We start from the raw sequence: 25,239 nt of genomic DNA, 5'->3' as shown, positions 1-25,239 counted from the left end.
AGATACAGGATTGCGGTTCAGTACTTTTTTATTTAATGCTAAACTCCTTAACTCCTTTTTGTAATGGACCTTTACATTACATTTTCTGAAATCCTTTTCAGACTATTAATGTATTCAAGGGCAGTGTTAGTAAAAGTATCCCAATATATTGAACATATATTAGCTAGTGATTTTATGGAGAGATAGGATTTCATCTGGAAATGTATGTGTTTATTCAGTTCTGCTTTATTAGTTCAGAAGTTATTTTTTACTGTCCTTGCTGATAATACTCAAATTATAGAAGTGTCTTCCTGTTAGGCTGAAGTAAAATATTTTTTTAAAAGTCTGCACTACGGTCTGTTCAAAATGTTTAGTTTAAGGCTATTTAGAAAGGACAGAAATATAAAATTAAAGTTTATTAAATGGTTAGATCCACTTTTAGGAAAAATCAGCTTCTAGAAGACTATTTTTAATCTTCATGTTCTTCAGTGAAAAAAAGTATGAATTATGCAATTTCTGACGATTTCAGAGCAATGGCTGGAAATTTACTCATGTCAGAATGTGTCACTAAAGTGTATTAATTTTATGGAGGCAAAACTTAAGATATTGTAACTAGAGTCAGAGAAAGTCTTGGCAATTAGTGTAACTGTAGTCAACAGAAGGGTAAATGGTACTCTATGATGAATTTCTCAGACGTGTGCTATGTTTTTGAAGTGGAACATACAAAATTAGTTCCTCAGTTTTGTTAATGGGGGCAAGACACACTTCTATCTATGATGATTTTATGAAAACTGGTATTATATCAAACAACAACTGCTAAATATCTTCTGTCTCTGAGAAGTAACCCAGAGTTAATAATGGGAAGATTGGTCTAAGACAAAAGCAATGTAGTGGGAAACAGTGCAAGAAATATAACCTCAGACTGTTTGAAAGAGCTTTTTCTATTTCTCAGTTCTCAGGAGCAATAACAATTTTTGAAATACATAAGAAAAGACAGAGATGGCTTCTATATGTTCCGCTCAATCTTCTACTTAGCAGCAGTTATTTTCATCATTGCTACTGTCAATTCATTGTTTGTTCAAGCATGAAGGTTGGAAAGGTCCTGGAAGCATATCTTCCATGCTTTCCTCCCTTTTTCTTAAGTATTTGGAAAGGGAAGCTAGATTTTTAAGGTTAGAAGCTTTGCTGCCTAGTGGAGATACAATTTTTAAATCATTAAAACCTTTCAAAAGGTTTACTAAGGTTATTATTTTTATTATACTGTAATTACAGGTATTATATATAAACATGCATCCAGGTATATTTAATAGACTAATTATTTTTGAAATTTTAACTGGTCTTATAAGGTTCAAAATATCTGCTACAAGCTCAGGAGTGTCGCATCCCAACTAGAAAGAAGTGCAGCAGGAGGGCCAGGAGACGTCCTTGGATGGATAAGGGACTAATGAGGAAAATTCTAAGGAAAAAAAAGAGGCATATAAAAGGTGGAAGCAAGGACAGGCAGCCTGGGAAGAATGCAGGGTTGTTGTCTGGGAAGCTAGAGACAATGTAGGCCCCCTCCAGAAGCTATCGGGAGAACTAGCTACACAGGATGTGGAGAAGGCTGAAGTTCTGAATGACTTCCTTGCCTCAGTCTTCACTGAAAAGGCTCTGACCACACAACCCAAGCCTTGGAAGGCAGACGCAGGGACTGTGAGAATGAAGACCTTGCGCCCACTGCAGGTGAGGATCTGGTTCGGGATCATCTTAAAAACCTAAACGTACACAAGTCCATGGGACCTGATGAAATCCATCCGTGGATCCTGAAGTAGCTGGCAAATGAAGTTGCTAAGCCGCTGGCCATCATATTTGAGAAATCATGGCAGTCAGGTGAAGTTCCCGATGACTGGAAAAAGGGAAATATAACCCCCATTTTCAAGAAGGGGAAAATGGATGACTCGGGGAATTACAGACCAGTCAGTCTCACCTGTGTGCCTGGCAAAATCTTGGAGCAGATTCTCCTGGAAGGCATGCTAAGGCATATGCAAAACAACAAGGTGCTTGGTGACAGCCAGCATGGCTTCACTAAGGGGAAGTCCTGCCTGACCAATTTGGTGGCCTTCTATGATGGGGCTACAGAACTGATAGACAGGGGTAGAGCAGTTGATGTCATCTACCTGGACTTGTGCAAAGCATTCAACACTGTACCACATGACATCCTTGTCTCTAAGTTGGAGGGACATCAATTTGATGGATGGACCACTCGGTGAATAAAGAACTGGCTGGATGGCCGCACACAAAGAGTTGTGGTCAGTGGCACAGTGTCCAGCTGGAGACCAGTAACGAGTTGTGTCCCTCAGGGATGGGTGTTGGGACCGGTCTTGTTCAACATCTTTGTCGGTGACATGGACAGTGGGATTGAGTGCACCCTCAGCAAGTTTGCCCATGACACCAAGCTGTGTGGTTCGGTTGATAATGCTGGAGGGAAGGAATGCCATCCAGAAGGACCTCGACATGCTCGTGAGGTGGGCTGATGCCAGCCTGATGAAGTTTAACCATGACAAGTGCAAGGTTCTACACCTGGGTTGGAGCAATCCCAGGCACAGCTACAGGTTGGGCAAAGAAGAGATTCAGAGTAGCCCTGCAGAGAAGGACTTGGGGGTGCTGGTCGGTGAGAAAATGAACATGAGCTGGCAGTGTGCGCTTGCAGCTCAGAAAGCCAACTATATCCTGGGCTGCATCAAAAGGAGCGTGACCAGCAGGTCAAAGGAGGTGATCCTGCCCATCTACTCTGTTCTCATGAGACCTCACTTGGAGTATTGTGTGCAGTTCTGGTGTCCTCAACATAAAAAGGACATGGAACTGTTGGAACAAGTCCAGAGGAGGGTCATGAGGATGATCAGGGGACTGGAGCACCTCCCATATGAAGATAGTCTGAGGAAGTTGGGGCTGTTCAGCCTGGAGAAGAGAAGGCTGCATGGAGACCTCATAGCAGCCTTCCAGTATCTGAAGGGGGCCTATAGGAATGCTAGGGAGGGACTCTTCATTAGGGACTATAGTGATAGCACAAGGAGTAGCGGGTTCAAACTTAAACAGGGGAAGTTTAGATTGGATATAAGGAAGAAATTCTTTCCTGTTAGGGTGGTGAGGCACTGGAATGGGTTGCCCAAGGAAGTTGTGAATGCTCCATCACTGGCAGTGTTCAAGGCCAGGTTGGACGAAGCCTTGGGTGGCATTGTTTCATGTGAGGTGTCCCTGCCCATGGCAGGGGGTTGGAACCTGATGATCTTAAGGTCCTTTCCAACCCTAACTATTCTATGATTCTAAGATTCTATGGTATGTTAACATGTGAAAATAAATTCATTGCATATTTATATTTCTGATATAAATTTATAGTAGTGTCAGTTTATTTATTGGTTGTATTTACACTGGGAAGAAAACAGCATTAAATGATTGTATCACGGGTTAAATTTATCCTTTTTAATGTAGGCAAGAAAATACATTATTGACACTATGGGGGAGAAATATGCGGAGGGAGTCATCTTGGACTTGGAGGAAACATGGGAAGAGTCAGATCCACGTACTCCTCTAATATGCTTTCTTTCCATGGGTTCTGATCCTACGGACTCAATTATCGCCTTGGGAAAAAGACTGAAGATAGAGACACGTTATGTTTCCATGGGCCAGGGGCAAGACATTCATGCTCGTAAACTTCTACAGCAGACCATGGCTCATGTAAGGAACAAAAATCTGGATGTTTTTCTTTGTCTGTATTAAACACTTAGAAATGAAATTCCTGTCATGAAATATAGGTTTGGTGGGTAATTAATGCTGTATTTATTTGTGTAAGCAAATGTCCTCAGCAATAGTACCGTCTTTTCATAGTCATTTAATTGGCTATAACAAACTTCTTGATATTGTGCAGCAAATAGTGTTTTTCACATAAAATGGAATTTTTGTTCTAGCTTGTTGACTGATGAAAATAGCTGAATTGCTTGGATTGCATGGATAGTGTATATTCTTCAGCAAGTGTTCCACAACATTTTTTTAGTTTTCTATTTTTAGTAATAGAAACATATTTTGTTGAAGAAGATTAATTCCAAATATACTATTGATAGCTACATAACCTTGGTTGTATAGCAAAATATTTTGAATTTCAATAGTCTGGATTTTAAATTGGGATAGACAATCTGACAGCACAAGCATTTTACAGGTGAAACATGTAGGGATTAAAGAATAAAATTTCCTGTATGAGGATAAAAACCGAGATATCCTAATTTAGCTTTGCCCATCAGGTGGTAGTACTGCTATGCCTGCTCATGTGAACAGTTTAAAACTTACACTTCCATGTTATGAGCTTCTTTCCTGTCTGTATAACCAATTTTCCTCTGATTTGTGCTTCAGATTCTCATTTGACAACTTCACATTGAGAGCTAATTAGCAAAAGACAGGGAAGAGGAGCTCCTTTTGTTAAGAGAAATGCAGTACTTTCCCTCACTGTCTCACATACTCTCTTAATGAAGAGGTATGAGAGATGTCTATATGAAGTATGGTAATTCATGTTAGAAAGTCTGGTATCTATTTATCAATAGCAATACATTAATTAAGTATGTATGTTTGGTTATTTTCCAAGCTTGTGACCCTTGTGAGGAACACGGTTTAGCAGCCTGCTGTATGGAACTACTTCTGAGCTTCCTTATATAAGTCAACATTTATGTTTTTATCAGTACTATAATCATGTCCAGACATGTTTTAAATGTACTGAAATGGGAAAGGTAGGGACTACTTGAGAAGACCAGGTGGGATAAGTGAAGAACATTTGTTTAGATGATAAAGCAAGCTAACAACACCTCCAGAAGGAACGGCCCACATCTTAGCTCACATAAGCTTTCTTTGGAAAAAAAAAAATATTTTTATTTGCATGTGTACCTTTACTATTGATACTGCTCCCTGTTTGTGCATGAAATGTACATGAAATCAGATGACTAAGGCCTTGGTTTTGATTTGGTGAGCTAGTGGTCCAAAATCGACTGTGGATTATTTCCTCTTGTAACAGCTCCGATAAGCACTTAAACATGCTATATTTCGTTATATATTAGATGTGTTTGCTTTGTTCCTAACCTACAACATAGAGTGATTTTTAGGTGGTTTTTAAATTTGTAAACATTGATAATTTCATATTCTGCTCTTTTAAACTAGGGAGGTTGGGCACTTCTACAAAACTGCCACCTTGGACTAGACTTTTTGGATGAGTTGATGGACACTGTGATAGAGACAGAGACTGTCAATGAAAGCTTTCGACTGTGGATGACAACTGACATTCATAAACAGTTCCCCATCACCCTTCTTCAAATGTCTATAAAATTTACCAATGAACCACCACAAGGACTCAGAGCTGGACTAAGGAGAACATACAGTGGTGAGTGCTGAAGTGGTAATAATTTAAATTTAATTTCGTCCATATTTGGACTCTCTGGTGTTACGTGTGGTCACATTGTAGCCACTGGTAGTAGATGTAAACTAGTATGAGGAACTGATCACAGTGATGCCAGGACACCTCTTGATCCTTGGTTTGAGTTAGAAGTTTTGAAAATTAAAAGGAAGATAAGATCTGATGAAGTTCTGTTGCCAGAACTAATTGGACAGTAAAACAGGAAATGCTTTTTCTTTTCTGAAGTGTTGCCTTCTCATATCTCAATTCAAAGTGTTTACATTTTTAATCTTCTTTTGTCTTTTGGCAGAAAAGCAACATATTAATCTTTGTTGGCTGTTAAGTGATCTTTACATTGTATAAAATAAAGGTTTTATTTTATAATAGTGCAAAAAGCAATTTAATGTGAATTCATCTATCACTGAATGTTTTTTGGTTTTGTTTTCCCTTAAATTTACTCTTTTAATTTGAGAGATTTAATAAACATTTTTCAGCACTGAACACTTTGTAGGACAATAATTTACTTTTGGGAGAAGTAGAGAGCCAACTGAATATCTTTAGGAGTGATGTTTTAGCTCTGATTTGAAGTAGTTTTGAAAAGTACTTTTATTGTGTTTCTTATAAAGTCTGCTTACAATATCAATAGGTGTCAGCCAGGATTTACTAGATGTCAGTGACATGGTACAATGGAAGCCAATGTTGTATGCTGTAGCCTTTCTACACTCCACTGTTCAAGAAAGACGCAAGTTTGGATCTCTGGGTTGGAATATACCCTATGAGTTTAATCAAGCTGATTTCAATGCTACTGTGCAATTCATTCAAAACCACTTGGATGGCACGAATGCCAAAAAGGTAATGAATGTTTTTGTGGGGAAGGTAGATTAGGGTGATGAATCTTTCTAATAGTGGAATGTATATACATGGTTCCAAATAACTGAAACACAACCAAGATTTTGAATTAGTCTTTTGTTTCTTTCCACAAGCATTTAACATTTGAAGTATATGTGTCTGTAGAAGAACAGGCTTAGGTTAGATTTTTAATCCTGTGCATGTTAAATTTTTATATTAATTTGCACATTTAAAAAAAATCCCTCCCACACATCTCCCCTGAAAACACCAGAAGTATAAATTTTAGAAGCAGAGACCTTCTTTTCAATGCTAATTCAGTCAAATAGTCTAAAATGGACCACGGTATTTAAAATATTTTTTGTTTAAATCTGAGTAAAAATAATAAGATTTGGCTCCTCCAACCTATCTTGGCAGCACAAAGAAATAGAAAGTGGATTTAAATGATTGCATAAGAGTTCCTCTTACATTTCTCACTGTCATATGGTTAGTTGTCATATAGTTAGTTGTCATATAGAGGTCTGTGGAAGATCACTTTGTGATTGGCATTTTAAGTGAAGTTGAAAGCGTGATTGGAATGTAGCTCTATCACTCTTGCCCAAATGCCAGAATAGCCTCCTGTATTAGTTGTCAATGAACTCTATTTTGATAAATCCTTGAAGGTGTTTTGGGAGTTGAGGGTTATAGGAAAAAAGAGTAATAGGAAGATAACTTTCTTCCAAAAGGGACAGAGATGCAGGACTTGGTATGAAAGCTGTTCTTACTAACAGAGATGTAAATGGTTGAGAAGAAGATTAGCTGAAGTCAGTGCTTTCTGCTTGCTTTTAGGGGATCTCCTGGAGTACTGTTTGTTACATGATAGGTGAGATCCAGTATGGTGGTCGTGTGACAGATGACTATGACAAAAGACTCATGAATACCTTTGTAAAGGTTTGGTTCAATGAAAACACATTCAGTCAGGAATTCAGCTTCTACAAAGGATACAACATACCTAAATGTACTATGGTGGATCAATACCTTCAGTACATACAGGTTGGTAAATGAAAGCTTTTCAAAACGCCCCCCCCCCCCCCCAATTCACTTGAATCTTACAAGTTCCTGAGTCTTTGTATTTTGACTTTTCTTCTGACTGTGTTTTGGCATTTGTTCACAAACTGTTTATTACTTTCTAATAGTCTATGTATCTATTAGTCACACTTTATTGTTGTCATCAATGTTATCATTGCCATGACAGGAATCTTTCCTTCATCATATGGTTTGCTTGAGAGACATAGTTGAAGGCACACCCTTAATAAAGAGGGCAAAGAATGGACTCTAGACATTGGGTACAACCTCACAGAAATAAGAGATATAAATATATGAAAGTACAAGATGACTATTAAAATAGCATATAGAGATTAAAATTGAATTTTTTGTTCATCTTGCTGTGATTTGGGCTGTGATATGATGAACAGATTACAGCAAGTTGTCCTAAGACTGTTTGAAGAGATCTAGTCTCTTTACAATGTGTTTTGTGTGTGTGTTGGTTGGCTTTGTTTGTGTAGTTTGTTTTTTGTTTCTCTGGGGTTTGTGTACAATTTTTTTGTCTGTTTTTTAATAATTAGCTTATAAGTCTATCTCCAGTTGTGCTCTTTATATTTTACTGTGTAGAGCCTTCCTGCTTATGACACACCAGAGGTGTTTGGTTTGCACCCCAATGCGGATATCACTTACCAAACTAAACTTTCCAAGGATGTATTGGACATCATCCTCAACATTCAGCCTAAAGATAGTACTGGTGGAGGAGGAGAAACCCGAGAGGCAGTTGTCTCCAGACTGGCTGATGATATGCTAGAAAAGCTTCCAGCTGATTATGTACCTTTTGAAGTGAGTTAATGAAATTCTGTCAAAAACATTTGCTCCATCTTGTTTTGTGTGGATTAAAAAAAAAAAAAAAAAGCAACTATTATTTTTTTAAAACCATGCATGAATCCATTTATACTGGCAATGCTTCAAAACTGCATTTTAAAGAAGTCTGACTAGACTCTTAACATTTATGATGAAGTCACTAAATGTGCACTCAAGTGCTTCTGTAAGAGCTTTTTCAAAATATTAAACCACTTAATGCTTAAGTTGTCGTTTGCACTATGGGGGAGGTAGCATCACCAGCTTTTAACTAAAGGTGTTGACGCAGTAAAGAACTGAGATCATGTTGCAAGTGTATTTGAGTTTCTAAAAGTATTACAGCTTTAGCATATGTATTACTTTGGGATTCAGGTTGTATGCCGGAGATATTTTTAGGCTGCTTTCTTTGTCTGTGAAGTGAATGCCGAAAAGCTTGTCAAGTGGCAGGTTTCATTGACTGAAGCCTAGTGTTAGTGTCTCAGGATCCCTATTAACGTACAACAGCCTATGTAACTATATTTGTAATGGATGCCTGCTGCCTTGCAGTCATTTCTTGTCTGAAAGAGCAGCTTGCCATCTGTTTGTGTTGAAGATAGAATGTCTCTCAAGGTGAGGGGGTTTTCTTACAGTTAGAATACATTTACTAATGGCTAAATACATGGACACTCCAGTTGACTGTATTCTGTAGCCTCATTCTGGAGACTACAGTTTGGGTGTTTGGACAATTTGTGGTGTTTCTGGCTCTTTCTATAGTTCTTAATTACCCTTTAGGGCTCCAGAATTTTTAGAATGCTGACATTATCACAGTATCACAGTATGCTAGAGATTGGAAGGGACCTCGAAAGATCATCTAGTCCAATCCCCCTGCCGGAGCAGGAACACCTAGATAAGGTTACACAGGAATGTGTCCAGGCGGGTTTTGAATGTCTCCAGGGAAGGAGACTCCACAACCTCCCTGGGCAGCCTGTTCCAGTGTTCCGTCACCCTCACTGAGAAGAAGTTTCTTCTCAAGTTTAAGTGGAACCTCTTGTGTTCCAGTTTGTACCCATTACCCCTTGTCCTATCATTGTTTGCCACTGAGTAGAGCCTGGCTCCATCCTCGTGACACTCCCCCTTTATATATTTATATACACTAATAAGGTCACCCCTCAGTCTCCTCTTCTCCAAACTATAGAGACCCAGCTCCCTCAGTCTTTCCTCATAAGGGAGATGCTCCACTCCCTTAATCATCTTAGTTGCCCTTCGCTGGACTCTCTCCAGCAGGTCCCTGTCCTTCTTGAACTGAGGGGCCCAGAACTGGACACAATACTCCAGATGCGGTCTCACCAGGGCAGAGTAGAGGGGAAGGAGGACCTCTCTCGACCTACTAACCACTGCCCTTCTAATACACCCCAGGATGCCATTGGCCTTCTTAGCCACAAGGGCACAGTGTTGGCTTATGGTCATCCTGTCATCCACTAGGACCCCCAGGTCCCTCTCCCCTACACTGCTCTCTGACAGGTCGTTCCCCAGCCTATACTGGAACTTGGGGTTGTTCCTGCCCAGATGCAGGACTCTACACTTTCCCTTGTTAAATTTCATCAAGTTATTCCCTGCCCAACTCTCCAGCCTGTCCAGGTCTCGCTGGATGGCAGCACAGCCTTCTGGCACGTCAGCCACTCCTCCCAGCTTAGTGTCATCAGCAAACTTGCTGATAGTACACTCGATTCCCTCATCTAAATCGTTGATGAATATATTAAATAATACCAGTCCCAGTACTGACCCTTGAGGCACTCCACTAGTTACAGGCCTCCAACTAGACTCAGCCCCATAGACTACAACTCTCTGGCTTCTCTCCTTCAGCCAGTTCGCAGTCCACCTCACTACCTGATCATCCAGTCCACGCTTCCTCAATTTAGCCGTGAGGATGCTGTGGGAGACTGTGTCAAATGCTTTGCTGAAGTCAAGGTAGACCACATCCACCGCTCTGCCATCATCCATCCACCGTGTTATTTCCCAGGTGAGCCTGGTTATGGCTTTCAAATAAGCAAGAAGAAAATGCTAGTAAATTACTTAAGGTTCCTATATTTTCTGTATCAGATGTTGAACTGTTGTGTTTCATTATATTTACAAATGCTTGAAAATAAATAAGATTAGATATGTCAGTAATAAAGCATTTACAACACTTTTGTTAGGAAATGGATGTGAATCACCCTAATAAGTCATTAGCGAAAAGGTTCACACCCATGTTTGTATTTTAACAGATACTCAGAGTAGTCTGCTCATCTAGGCAGTAAGATGTATTATTAATTAGATAATTTGCCTGCCATCTCCTTGAGGAGAATTTAATCTCTTATCCTTAGTCTTCTGCCACTTCACTTAGACTTTAATGGAAGTTAGCATGAGGACCTTTGTACAAGGATTAGGTGGCTTATAAATGCCAAATTTCTTCTGTCAGGATGCTGAGCTATGAGAAGGAGAAAGAAGGCTTGTACAATCAAACACTCTCTTTACTGTATTTGCAGAGTAGTAAGTTTCCCTTATGTGTGGTATGCTCATGAGTATGAACTCTCTTAATGTTTTACATCTGTCTTATGTTTTCTGTACCCTGTTTTGTATTATGTAAACTTTCTTCCCTCAAATAGAATAATAATAATAAATTTTATCCAAACAGGTCAGTTAATCTATCTGAACCGGGAATACTGACTATCTAGCAGTCTTCCAAAAGTTTGCACTTGATGAAGTTTCTGACCTACTGTCCTTCTAGAAGTCTGAGCTTTATGACCCTCCAAAGGGCTTAACCAGGTGTCTGCAAAGGATTGCAATTTGCTGAGTTTCTCAGAAGGGTACTGCTTCAGTGATGGGCTAAATCTCCTGGTAGCTGTTAGTTCAACTCTTAAAATTCTACTTGACATCTCCAGGAATAGATATGTGGCTTAATAAAGATATATTATATAGTATCACTGTGTAGGAGTACTTAACTCTGTTAAGTTTACAAGAGCTATTTTTGGGCAGATCAGCTCTGATCAGAAATGACAAATTGAAATTCAGTTTATATTAATAAAAACAAATGGGGAGCACTAAATAGTTTCACAGGGTGATAATTATTTAAATTACTTTTGTTTAGCAGGATACTGATAAATTTTTGTTATGCATATTACTAAGTTCTTAGTAATAATTAGTTATAATAGTAAGGCTGTTACCCTGCACAGGATTCAATATCTGTTACATATCATATTTTCACTTATTTCCTGAAGGACCATATTGACCACAAAAAATTCTGGTTCTGTCCATACAGTTGTTGTTAATTTGCTAACTTTACACTTTTAATTAAAAATATATTAGCAAGTTTTATTAGAATACAAGACTGCCTGGAATTGTGATAGTTCTTAGGCATTGCTGATAAATAGCACTACTATGCTGAGGCAAAGTGGCTGGGGCAATTGCTCTTGATCGGTTTGTGGAAAGTGAACCTTGAGAACTGTCTGTTGGAATTAAAGCTGAAATCCTTGAAGTGGGGTATAGCCTACGTGCTGTTTAAGCAATGTTAGCTCATAGAAAGGTATACACTCTAAACTGTGAGCTAGACTAAAACCATAGCCAGTCTCAGTGTCATAAATCTCTCTCGGAAAATATCTGTCTTGCAGATTATTCAAGGAAGATGCCAAACTGACCATTTAACTACCTATATAAAAGTATTATGTCTTATAAATTGTATTGGGGCCTAGCCTTGGCATAAAGCCACCTTTGTCTTTTGCTTCTGCTGAAGGATCGTTGTTTTTTTACCTACAGGTAAAAGAGAAACTAAAGAACATGGGACCATTTCAGCCTATGAACATATTTTTGCGACAAGAGATTGAGCAAATGCAAAGAGTTATTACCTTAGTGAGATGCACTCTGAATGATCTAAAACTTGCAATTGATGGGACAATTGTTATGAGTGAAAATCTGAGGGATGCTTTAGATTGCATGTATGATGGAAGGGTTCCTGCTAGCTGGAAAAAAGTAAGTGTACATAACTATTATTTTTTCCTTACAAAATGAATCTGTTAAACTACTTGGCACACAGTAAATACTTTTCTCAAACACAAGTGTCAACCAGGACTGTGCAACCGCTGGAATAGATTTTGGGCTAAAATAAACACAGACAAAACAAGCCCTCTCTCATTTATAAAAATGGAAATGAATGTGGGACATGCAGGTATTTCCCATTTTGACAGCTTGTTGCGTGTTGACAGGATAAAAAACTAGAGAGTAGAGAATAACTTAAAATGTGATGATAGATTTTAAAAAATAACACCCATACTGGTGAACTACATTGTTGCTGTTCTTTGAGATTACAACTTGTAGTCATAGAATCAGAAAGCAGTAGAGGCTGGAAGGGACCTCTGAAGATAGTGTAGTTTAACCCCACTTCTGAAAGCAGGGTCACTTAGACCAGGTTTGCCAGGATTCTTCAGAATCAAGAATCCACAACCCCTCTGGGAAACCTGTTGCAGTGTTGGACACCCTCACAGTAAAAAACTCCTAACAAAAAACCCGAATGACTATCAAGCAAGCAAGTAAGCAACCAAAAAATCTTAACTTTAAATTAAATTAGCATATTTCATCTTGTGTCCATTGTTTCTTCTCCTATCACTGAAAAGGGTCTGGCTCCATCTTCTTCAGTTTTCCACATATGAGGTACAAATATTGATAATACCTCCTCTGAGCCTTCTCTCCTTCAGCTCTCTCAGCCTCTCCCCATGGAAATTGTATTCAGGAACAACTAGATCAACTGCTGAAAAGAAAAATGGGGAGGTTTTTTTGGCATTTGCTTGTTTTTTTTTTATTGACAAAATAAAATGGTACAAAAACATAGACCAAAGCAGATGCTTCACAGCACAAGTGTGATACAACTATTCAAAGAGAAAAATATTCATAAATTTTCACATAGTCTAAGCTCAATTTTCCTTACCTAATTTTTCCAGAAAGAGCAGAATAGTTTTGGCAGAAAGCCTGTTATCTTGATGCATTGACCTTGGCTTTAGAAAGACATGTATATAGTATTTTTTCTTAGTTTACATAGGTATCTAATTTTGCAAAAACATCATTAAATGGACAATTACCACACAAAGCATTAAGCATGGCTAAATGGAAAGGTAGGCATGAATTTGAACAAAACAAGAAGTTCTTTCAGGTTTCAGTGGGATGCAACATTTATCTGGTTAAAAGTTAAGATATGAAAAATTAGCTTTAAATATGCTTTATTAAGATTGATATTTACTGCCATGTGAAGAATTACCTTTTCTTGAGATGAATTTGATGTTTTTAAACTTTCAAATAAAACTAAAGAATGAATATCCTGTTTACTATTTTTAGGCATCTTGGGCTTCCAGTACTCTTGGTTTCTGGTTTACTGAGCTTCTAGAAAGAAACCACCAGTTTTACAAGTGGATTTTTGAAAGCCGACCAAACTGCTTTTGGATGACGGGTTTTTTTAATCCTCAGGGATTTTTAACTGCAATGAGACAGGTAAATTGTGTTTCAAGTCTCACTCTACTTATTCTGTTACACTTTAAAAAAACAAAAATAAATATTGAGATAAAGGCTGAGTTATACACATGGCTCCATCATGTCAGGGGGGAAGATACATGACTGCATAACAGTCTAGTATTTCCTGAGTGAAATATCCAGATATTTTTCTGTATATCAATGACCAACATATTAAAATATATTTCCTGCTTTGACCAAGCTACTATATTAAGGGCTACCTTATAACATTATGAAGATAGACTGGAGGCAATGTCTAATGTTACCATTGAGATATTCCTGAGAAGATTCCTGTTCTTTTAGAGCAGCTAATTAAGTGCAGTAGGGGAAAAATATTAATTCAAATTACTTCAAATAAAGACCTTGGAAAACATTTACAAGACTGGGATAAGTCTCAGGTCTGGCATAACTTAATGGCATGGGATAGCAAGGGATGAAGTTTAACCATGCCAAGTGCAAGGTCCTACACCTGGGTCAGAGCAATCCCAGGCACAGCTACAGGTTGGGCAAAGAAGAGATTCAGAGCAGCCCTGTGGAGAAGGACGTGGGGGTGCTGGTCGATGAGAAAATGAACATGAGCCGGCAGTGTGTGCTTGCAGCCCAGAAAGCCAACCGTAACCTGGGCTGCATCAAAAGGAGCGTGACCAGCAGGTCAAAGGAGGTGATCCTGCCCCTCTACTTTCCTCTCGTGAGACCTCACTTGGAGTATTGTGTGCAGTTCTGGTGTCCTCAACATAAAAAGGACATGGAACTGTTGGAACAAGTCCAGAGGAGGGCCACGAGGATGCTCAGGGGACTGGAGCACCTCCTGTATGAAGACAGGCTGAGAAAGTTGGGGCTGTTCAGCCTGGAGAAGAGAAGGCTGCATGGAGACCTCATAGCAACCTTCCAGTATCTGAAGGGTACCTATAGGAATGCTGGAGAGGGACTCTTCGTTAGGGACTGTAGTGACAGGACAAGGGGTAACGGGTTCAAACTTAAACAGGGGAAGTTTAGATTGGATATAAGGAGGAAGTTCTTTCCTGTTAGGTTGGTGAGACACTAGAATGGGCTGCCCAGGGAGGCTGTGAATGCTCCATCCCTGGCAGTGTTCAAGGCCAGGTGATATGGTTTAGTGTGAGGTGTCCCTGCCCATGGCAGGGGGGTTGGAACTAGATGATCTTAAGGTCCTTTCCAACCCTAACTGTTCTATGATTCTAAGATAAATGAGTGTTGTTCAGTGCACCAACTGACTAAATTTGAAGTATATGTTGAATCTTAAGCATATCTATCTTCAAGTGTTCTCTGGTGATTTGCAGTCTCTATATGTAGCTTTGGAGCTGAGCAAGCTCTTACTCATTGTTAAAGATACAGTTAATGAAAGTATAAGTACAGAAAGAGGAATGTAACCCTAGAAAATATGCATCAAATTAAACATCTTGGTTTTCTCACTGGAACTGTTTTACTTAGCACATCCAATTAATGTTTTATCATCTTATGAAAACTGAAATTTTCATATTTGCAAAAGCCAGCTACCATTGGCATTCAGAGTTTGTGTTACTTGGTATGTTCCTCAGATACTGCATATAATAGAAAGATTGAAAATAAAATATAGTGGATGAAGTACTGGAAGTCTTCTTGTAGTACTATGCCATCAAAAGCTTAGAAGTCAAACTTCTGTAAACATGGATATCATAGGAAGTTTGCATTTGGTGGGTTTTTTTTTGTGTGGAGGTTTTTTGTTTTTGTTTTTGTTTTTTTTCTTTTTTTCCTAATAAATGCTGTGGAAAAATGGCTCATGAAAAAATGTAACCTCCATACTTTCATTCATTTTGGTCAGGAAATAACAAGGGCTAACAAAGGATGGGCTCTTGACAGTGTAGTGCTGTGCAATGAGGTCACGAAATGGATGAAGGATGATATCACAAGTCCTCCTTCAGAAGGTGTATATGTGTATGGGCTGTATTTGGAAGGAGCTGGCTGGGACAGAAGAAACATGAGACTGACTGAAGCAAAGCCCAAGGTGGTGTTTGAGATGATGCCAGTTATAAGGATGTATGCAGAGAATAACAGTAAGTAACTGTATTGTAAAGGGTGTTATTTTGGTAGAACAACTTTTTATTCAACTGCATGGAAGACTTTTGGGCTTTAGGGATTTGTGAGGCTGTTGCTGTTCATTGTATACATAGTGCATCTTTTTCAATGGGGGAGACTTATGAGTCTTCCATGTAAAATAAGCTTTCAACCTTCCTTAATAATTGGCATTTTTTTTTTACCTAATATTTAGAAAAGTCTCTACCTTCTGGTCCTAATGGTGTTAACAACCTTTTAAACCTATTACAGATGAGCTGTTCCCTGGCTCCTCTGAAAAAAACATGTTTACATTCAGTCTTCCATTGACAATATCTGTCCTAGATTGAGAAGATCAATATTTATATACTTAAACTCTGTAATCTCTGTATCAGAGAATTAGTTCAAATTTACATTTGCCTTATGCCCAGTCCATTAGGGCTCTGGTTTTTCAACCTAATTTCATTCAGTTTTATGTCTCTTTTGTCTTTTTAGCTTCAAAAGATCCACGTCTTTATTCATGTCCTGTCTACAAAAAGACCATTAGAACAGATATGAATTACATTGCTGCTGTGGATCTAAAAACCCTTCAGCCTCCAGAGCACTGGGTACTGCGTGGGGTAGCACTTCTGTGTGATGTCAAGTAAAGTAAAAGAAAGTTTACTAAGGGTTCTTTTCTGTTTTTTAAATATAAACATCAATATGTAGTTAGCTGTATAACGGATCACTTCTAAAAATATATTTTCTAAGGCATAGACTCCGTTATAGTATTTTTAGAAAACTGTTCTCAATAAACCTCTACAATAGGCTTATGAATGCTAAATCTTAGAGTGATATAAATTTTGGTGAATAAGATTGAAGTGTTACCTTTGATGTCTTCAAAAATAATGACAAATATTTAGTGTTCCCATCTCACTATTGTGTGCTCAATTTTATCTTGAATAAAGATTCATTGACTCGAATGTTGTTACTTTTAAGTGATAAATATCCTTGTATCAGGGCTTACATTCAACCTGCTAAATGAAAAGCTTTTCTTTTGTGTGTGTGTGTGTGTGTGTGTGCATGTGTGTATATCTTTGGAAAGCTAAGCCCAGTTGCTCATTCATATTAGTTAATAAACCTCAAGATGATGTCCTAAGATTTATCTCCTAGATGATAGCTTCTAGTTTGCTTGCTGTCTAAATAAAGAAGGTGAGACTGGAAAAATGTTACACCTCTTTCACCATTTGGAGAACAGTTTCATGGTGTTCTGTAGGAAAACAAACATTTGACAGCTGCCAAAATTCCTTTCTATCTGGCTTATGACTTATAAATATGTAATGGATCGGAAGAAAATATTCAGTAAGAATGCTTGGATAGTTTTTCATGTGCTGGTACATCAGATTTGTCAAGGTTTATGCTATGAAGGCTTTATGATATTAATTTTGACTTTGTTTCTTCTCTAATTTTGCGGTGTTGTGCTTTTAGTGCTGCAGTCATTTGGGTGTGTCAGCTTGATGGGAAACTTCATGTAGAAACCCATCTTAAGGAAGAAATGTTAGCAACTCCATTTAGTTGAACACTATTGGCTTCACACATCAAGCATGTTTATTTGATCATCAAAAAGCTAGGGTATTTTTTGTTGCTGAGTCCAGTAAGTCACATATCTTAGAGGTCCACTAGTCATTTGCAGTAACAGGTACTGCAGAAGAAGAAGCAGAATGAACCAATGTATCTGTTGCATTCTTCCATACGTAAATGCTAGAATCATAGAATAGTTAGGGTTGGAAAGGACCTGAAGATCATCTAGTTCCAGCCCCCCTACCGTGGGCAGGGATACCTCAAACTAAACCATGTCACCCAAGGCTTCGTCCAGCCTGGTCTTGAACACTGTCAGGGATGGAGCATTCACAACCTCCCTGGGCAGCCCATTCCAGTGCCTCACCACCCTTACAGTAATGAATTTCTTCCTTATATCCAGTCTAGACTTCCCCTGTTTAAGTTTTAACCCGTTTTACCCCTTGTCCTGTCACAACAGTCCCTAATGAAGAATCCCTCCCCAGCATTCGTATAGGCCCCCTTCAGATACTGGAAGGCTGCTATGAGGTCTCCATGCAGCCTTCTCTTCTCCAGGCTGAACAACCAAAACTTTCTCAGCCTGTCTTCATATGGGAGGTGCTCCAGTCCCCTGATCATCCTCGTGGTCCTCCTCTGGACTTGTTCCAACAGTTCCACGTCCCTTTTACATTGAGGACACCAGAACTGCACACAATACTCCAAGTGAGGTCTCACAAGAGCAGAATAGAGGGGCAGGATCACCTCCTTCAACCTGCTGGTCATGCTCCTTTTGATGCAGCCCAGGTTACGGTTGGCTTTCTGGGCTGCAAGCACACACTGCCGGCTCATGTTCATTTTCTCATCGACCAGCACCCCCAAGTCCTTCTCTACAGGGCTGCTCTGAATCTCTTCTTTGCCCAACCTGTAGCTGTGCCTGGGATTGCTCTGACCCAGGTGTAGGACCTTGCACTTGGCATGGTTAAACTTCATGAGGTTGGCATCAGCCCACCTCACAAGTGTGTCAAGGTCCCTCTGGATGGCATTCCTTCCCTCCAGCGTATCAACTGAACCACACAGCTTGGTGTCATTGGCAAACTTGCTGAGGGCACACTCAATCCCACTGTCCATGTCGGCGACAAAGATGTTGAACAAAACATAACAGAGAAGCTGGTTTCTATTTTATGTCAAATTGACAGGTGGAATTTGAAGGGTGCATCAATTAGTTTCTTAAGTAAACATGTTAATATATCTCTTCTCCAAAGCTAGTGTTCAAGAAAATAGTAAAAATAAAGGATGACAGAATAATTGTCTTTAACTGAGACTTCAGCATTCATTTCTACAGTCAGACCAGCTACATTGATTCTAGGTGTAGAGATCTTTCAATTATCTTTTCATTTTGGTATTATTCTTTTCCTTTTTCTTTTTTTTTTTTTTTCTTCTTAATAATTCACAGTGAAGCTAATGAAATGCACGAAAATCTCCTTTAGGAATTTTCTTTTAGTGTAGTCATGGCAATAAATAAATGTATGATTGGACCTTGGAGCACCATACACAGACTTCCAGGAGATCCTCCAGATGCTCAGTGGAGTTCTAAGTTGCTGTGGAGTTGTGTCTTTCACTAGGACCTTCCTCTCTGAAGGAGATGCACATACTTCATCCTTGTGTAAGTCATTCACACTGAGGATTCTCAAGCCACATAAACTTCAAATGCCACCTTTGAAACAATGGATTTGTTGTACCATTATTGTTGTAGATGCAGTGGAGATGTCAAACCATGTGGTAATTTTCAATGGGTGAACTGTGCACATTATTTTCCACAGTGTGATTTTTCTATGAGGGTAGTTGAGAAAGGGGTAGACCCCCAAATAAATACACACTGGTGATCCTAATTATGCCAAAGACCGTTAGATCAGTGAAGCAATTAATGTTAGCAGTAACTGTTATTTCTGTCCCACTAGCTGGGTTTCTTAAGAGGCTTGGCGTTGGCTTTTTAGGTGTCTGCAAAACCACCAGCAAGATGGACTGGTGAGGCAAGGGAAAGTTCAATGAAAAACTCTTTTGACATGCAGTATCATGTTGGAGGCCAGAGTGAACAACAGGCCCAGGGATCCCACTGCCTGGGCTGGGAGCCAACTTGGTGCAGCTGGAATAAGACCTGCCTCAGTACTGCAGACTTCCCTGGCAGTCACTGATTTGTGGCACACTCTGGTTACCGTCATCAGGTCAGGCTCTGGCTTGCTGACTAAACTTTCTGGCATGCCCTCAGATCTGCCTTGTTATTACAGTCCCATCTGACAGTCACCGATATGTTTGCTGGCCCTGGCTGCTGTCATGGACCTGCTCTCCTTTTTTGTTCAGGTGCCATGGGACTGTGCCCTTGTCAGAGAGAGCCTGGCCCTGCCCACCCTGCTGTGACTCTTGGCTCCCAGCTCCACTTTTATTTCCAAGGAGCCTGCCCTTGCTGCTCCCTGACATACTGTTTCAAACAGCTGAAAAAATGAACTGTTTTTGTTCATCTTCATAGCAGAAGTGGGTAATAAAATGTTTCTATTGAAAGGAGTATCAATAAGATAACCAGCCCTGACATGCCATAAAACTGTTGTACTTTCTCCATGTTTGGCTCTGCTATTGGTACTGAACGGATTACCTGAGAATAATCATTCACGGACATGAATTGTACTATTATTAAGCATGCAGCCCTATAAAATCGAGAGTCTGGAAAAATGCAGGAATACAGAAAGTATTCTCTTCTTTCTGATATTTGGCATGATAAATACATCTATTTTGGAGAGTGTTATACAAATTTATCTTAGAAATTAATAGTAAAATAACTTTCTGAATAAGGGGAAGATATCAATGTGTCCTCAGAATCCTTTGAAATTCCTCATAAATTTTGTAAGGATTTTTAAGTAAGCAACCTAATCTTTCAAAATGTACACTATGCTGTGTAGGCTATACTGTGTAGAAAGGTTTTGTTTTCTGAACTTCTCTTCAGAAAGACTTTTAGCTCATAGGTCATTCGCACTGAACTTTTCATTCTCGTTGTGATTTATTTCACTTTCAGAGATTATAAAGCAGGAGAAAAGGCCAAGTTTTTATCACAGTAGGCAGTTCAGTTGCAAATTAATAGTAAGTACAGCTGTAATTATTGAAAAGGATTTTTTAATCAAAAGTACATTGTTATGGTATATATACAAATTGGATTATGAAGTATTTCTTATTTTGAACTATCTTCATTAAATTCTTTTGATATGTTTCCCTATTAGGTGTTTTTTAATTGTATACAAATATCTGAAGGGTTTTAGGCTTGAAAGCATTCAAGTCATATTTAAGGCTTGAAAAAACAATGCTGGATGGTTCATAGGAGACAGGTTGTATATCAGATGCATAAAATTAAAGGTCTATTAAACAGATGAAGAAAATAGGCATAGTTCTTGATATGTACACCTTGGGATCCACAGACATTTTACTGGAACTTCTGGCATCTCTTAATTTGCAATATGCACTTTCCCTCAGTCTTTTCCAACTACCTTTTTCTGTACCTTTTGTTCTTATAATGAAGCACCTAGTGTAAATGATTATGTATTATGCATGTCTATATATTAATATAGAAAAAGAGAAATTAAAATCTGGGGTTTTAAACTAAACAACAAATACATATTGCCAATCTAAATTTGCCTGTGAAGTCTGCACATCAAAATAGAAATATCTTGGTACTTACTTGCATATTCAATTTTTAAAACAAATAACCAAACTGAGAAGCTGTTAAACCAACACTGGAAAAGCTAGCAGAAGAATCAGTGGGAAGAACAACATGGTTAAAATTTTTTCAGTTAGAGCTATGATTTGAAATGGTTACTACCTTTTAACTTTTTGGTAAAGCTATTATTTGTGTTGCATTCACTCTGAAAACTGAAGTAGTTATTTTAGGTTTTGCTGTCAGAGGGCATGAGATATGGGGTTTTGTCAAGAGAAACAGCAGATGTTTGACTGCTGATGTAAAACTATCTTTTTTCCAAAAAGTATTATCTTAGAACAAGAAATTTACACCAAAAAAAAAAAAAAGTTAGAAAACTGTAACATTCTGTGAAAAGAGCTTTACATGGTTAACAGAAGGCATTGTAACTTAAGACACTCTTTTTACATGAATTGCCTGCAAATAATTGAGCATTCATTTTCACTGATAAACTGTCACAGGTATGGCAGCCAATATATATAACTCCTCCCCCAGAGCCTCTCTCCTACTGACTTGCATAACTGAATTAGTTCCTATATACCTCACTTGCTCTGAATGAACTGTGATTCCAGCAAAGTAACAGTAGTTTAGTTTGGAAAGGACACTGTAAGTGGATCACCTTATCTTTTCTAATCTGATCAGTAGGTACTCAGAAAGTAAGTGTTGACTGTTGATGAAGCCTGCTGGCACTGTATAAGATTGTGACAAGAGAATGTGTTTGCAAACAGTGTCTAGAAATGCTTTGTGAAAAAAGATGTGTTCACTATATCTCCATTTTCTGAGTTATCATTTGCAAAAATCAATTCCTTTGTAATAACTTTCATTACTTAAAGGGGGCTTATACAAAAGATGGGGACAAACTTTTTAGCAGGGTCTGTTGCAGCAAGGCAAGGGGTAATGGCTCAGCCTTTGCACTCTACCTTCAGGTATTTATACACATAAATAATATCCCCCCTTGGCCTTTTTTCCAGGCTGAGCAGTCCAAGCTCTCTCAGACTTGACTTACCTTACGGGAGAAATGCTCCAGATCATCATCTTCGTGGCCCTTCACTGTATTGTCTCCAGTATCTCTGTAGATTTATTTCTGCTAGATTTCTTTTACAAAAGGTGGCATACATTTGGTTCCCTAACTATGTATGTGTGTTTTAAGAGCATATATTTTAAATATGTCAGGGTTAAGTGGCTTGCAATTCCAGCTTTACACTGTTGTGCTTTTACCAGAAGCTTTTATTCAAATGAATCAAAAATGTATTCTGTACAAAGAGGAGGTGTGCCTGTCTCTTTAGTGTAGTTAAGGCATTGGTGGTCAGCTGCATTGTGATGAAAATTTGTAAATTTTCCCATGTATTTTTTGGTATAAAATTAAAATACATTACTTTATGCCTTATGCCACCTATATACTGAACTATAAGACAATTACTAAGACTGGCAATATGTTATGAAAGTGCTGGTTGTTAGACATGTATAGTGTACTTGTGTTTTTCTCACACTAGACAGGAAAGCTTCAGGCTTATGTGTTTTCAGTTATCATATCAAATCTTTGAGAATTCTGTTACCATTCCAAATTGTCTCAATGGCTTTATTGTGTGGTAGATTCACAGTGCCTATGGCAGTACAGAAAGTGGGAGCACTTAACATTTTATATTGGGGAACTGAGAGTATTTGGAATTTGAATGCAGTTCTCAGTGAATTTAATCATACTGGTTTTGTTTTTCTAGTATTGGCACGTTGGGAATATGGTAGGTATATTCAGGGATTAAATTGTTGGTATTTACAAAAGACTCTGACAGTGAAAGGCATGTATATATATAGACAGTTCAGGGCGTTGGTGCTTGTTACTGTATCTTGCACCTTGTGGGTTCTACAAGCCAAACGATGGCAATGTGACATTCAATGAAAACCTCTGTGCTTTTTCTCAACAAGTTGTTCCTTGCATTAAGTGGAGATAAGAGAGATCTAAACAGGGTTTAAGACAACTGAAATGAGAACAAAGCAGTTTCTGCCATTCATCTAAACCAGGTTAAGGCTAAGGGGTGAAAGCATTTCAGATAAAAGCACTCTGCTCCTGAACTCGTTTGATAAAATAATCTTGCCTGGTCTGTTTCTCTTCTCATTTTCTTTTTTTTTTTGTTGTTTTTTTTTTTGTTGTTTTTTTCTAGTGGAAATATATTATTTCCTGGATTACACTTTTTAAAACCAGTAATTATTGTTGTAAAGAGTAAATGCAGAAGTAATAATTTTGGATATATCAATTATAATTAATACATATCTTAGTAAATAACAAATTGAATAGTCCACTTTTTGTCATGAACTAATAACATCTTTGTCCTGGGTTCAGCAGTAGCAGTCATTTTTATCCTTCTTAGTAGCTGGTGCAGTGCTGTGGTTTTAACTTTCAGCCTGGGAACAGTGCTGATAACACCAATGTTTTTAGTTGCTGCCCAGTAATGTTTACTCTGACCAAGGACTTTCTGAGTCTCATGCTCTGCCAGGGAGGAGGGGAAGCCAGAAGGAAGCAGAGACAGGACCCCTGACCCAAAGTAGCCAAAGAGGTATTCCATACCACAGCATGTCATGCCCACTATATAAACTGGGGGCAGTTACCTGGAGGGGTTAGATCACTGCTCGGTTGGGCTGGGTATCAGTCGGCGGGTGGTATTGTATTCTCTTCCCTTGTTATTTCTTTTATCATTATTATTGTTGGTGGTAGCAGTAGTGATTTGTGTTATACCTTAGTTATTGGACTGTTCTAAACCCATGGGATTTACATTCTTTCGATTCTCCTCTGCATCCCTCTGGGAGCTGGGGGGAGGAAGCGGGGGAGTGAGAGAGAGACTGCGTGGCTGACTGAGTTTAAACCACAACAATCTTTTTAAAAAGAGACATGTCTTTTGCAGCCTAGGCCAAACCAAGTGAGTTATGAAAAATACTAAGTGTGTATAAAGTATACATTTAATTTTTTTTTTTTCACAAATGAAAGTTTTAATTTGCCTTTGGAAAACAGAGATATTTCTTTGAAGTTTATCAGCAGAAAAAGAATTTATTTAGGAACTTTAGGGTAATTGTTTATTGAGTCATGTAGTAGAGTTTGAATCTGAAATTTACCATGGATGAAGGCAAAATACATCATGTGGTAGTGTCTGCCCTATAAGTCAAAAGGTTCAATTAATCACACATAGATGTAGCTAACCGAACAATTAATTTCAGTTTTCAAAAAGCTGCTTAACCATGGAGATTTTATTAAGTTCTCTTCTAATGCTCAAATATACTATCCCCAATATATTTGCAAAATAAAATTATATAGAAAGATGATGTTTTACCTGAACAGTTTTATCTTTCAATGGTAATTGGTAATCTTATGTGCATAAAATACAAATTATAGACATACAGTTATAACTGGTTTAGACATAATCTGCTTTTTAGTGTCAGAAGTTCAGCAGCCAGAATGTGAGAGTTAAGATGATAATCTCAGAGAATTTTAAGTATATTCTCTAGCTGGAAATATTTTGATTTTTGTGCCTTGGAGAAAGAAATAAGTTGAATGAACTTTCTATTTAAATGCAAGACTAAGTTCTGACTGGCTGAAGTGCCTAAGCCAAGATAACAGGCTTATGAGAAAAGAAAGTAACAGTGACTGTTTTGGCAGCACAGTGGACAGCTTGAGCATTGTCTGAAGAGAGACAGCACATCTACTGTCATGAGCATTATAAGAAAAGCACACTCTGCAGGCACTAGTTAATTTCTTTCATTACAAAATAATGTATTCTCTAGTGTTTTGTAGTCATATTCAGCCTGTGCATTCCTTAGCATCTCTATTTATGACAGAAAGAACTACTTAGTGTTTATTTTAGTGGCTTCTTTTATGTCAGTGAAGTTATTCTAATTAAACCTAAGTTTGTTCTATTGAAAATTTACAGCGGTCCAGCTCTCTCTGCATAGGTGTTTTTAAGCATCCAGATTTCTGTGCATTTTGCAAGACTAACTTATATGGCAGTGGGTAGCAGTAGGTGGTGTCTTATTTTCTATGCAAGACTAATGATCATGAACTCTTGGAGCCCCTTTTCAGGGAAGTTAAATGTGATTTTATCCATCTTTGTTATCACGGGTAAGCACCATTTAGGTTCAGCTGTTCAATTTCAATTTAAAAAAGGAGGTTGATTTTTTTTTTTAAACTGCTTTTATGTTCACTGTAAGTTGCAGAATTTCTTGATGTCAGAAAATGCCATGTAGTTTAACTGATGCCTGTTTCCTAGGCAATATTAACCCACTTCAGTGAAACTGAGAATCT

The 25,239-nt window shown here is 38.3% G+C and overlaps 1 protein-coding gene across 1 annotated transcript in view; it reads left to right on the top strand.

The window, feature by feature from the left end:
- Window positions 1-16,641, top strand: part of DNAH5 (dynein axonemal heavy chain 5) — a 120,557-nt gene extending 103,916 nt beyond the window's left edge. The window contains exons 71-79 of the mRNA XM_061449235.1: window positions 3,448-3,693; window positions 5,158-5,377; window positions 6,036-6,241; window positions 7,064-7,267; window positions 7,886-8,101; window positions 11,891-12,103; window positions 13,460-13,612; window positions 15,450-15,681; window positions 16,175-16,641. Of these exons, the coding sequence (XP_061305219.1) occupies window positions 3,448-3,693; window positions 5,158-5,377; window positions 6,036-6,241; window positions 7,064-7,267; window positions 7,886-8,101; window positions 11,891-12,103; window positions 13,460-13,612; window positions 15,450-15,681; window positions 16,175-16,326 (1,842 nt within the window). The 3' untranslated portion in view covers window positions 16,327-16,641. The remainder of the gene's footprint in view (window positions 1-3,447; window positions 3,694-5,157; window positions 5,378-6,035; window positions 6,242-7,063; window positions 7,268-7,885; window positions 8,102-11,890; window positions 12,104-13,459; window positions 13,613-15,449; window positions 15,682-16,174) is intronic.
- The last annotated feature ends 8,598 nt before the right edge of the window (window positions 16,642-25,239 follow it).

This window comes from Pezoporus flaviventris, unplaced genomic scaffold (assembly GCF_033815535.1).
Source record: "Pezoporus flaviventris isolate CSIRO_AGI_PZ_B2104156 unplaced genomic scaffold, CSIRO_AGI_Pfla_v1 ptg000007l, whole genome shotgun sequence".
NCBI classification, from domain to species: domain Eukaryota; kingdom Metazoa; phylum Chordata; class Aves; order Psittaciformes; family Psittacidae; genus Pezoporus; species Pezoporus flaviventris.
Note: the sequence above shows the minus strand (reverse complement) of the source record. Positions and strands in the feature narration are given on the sequence as shown.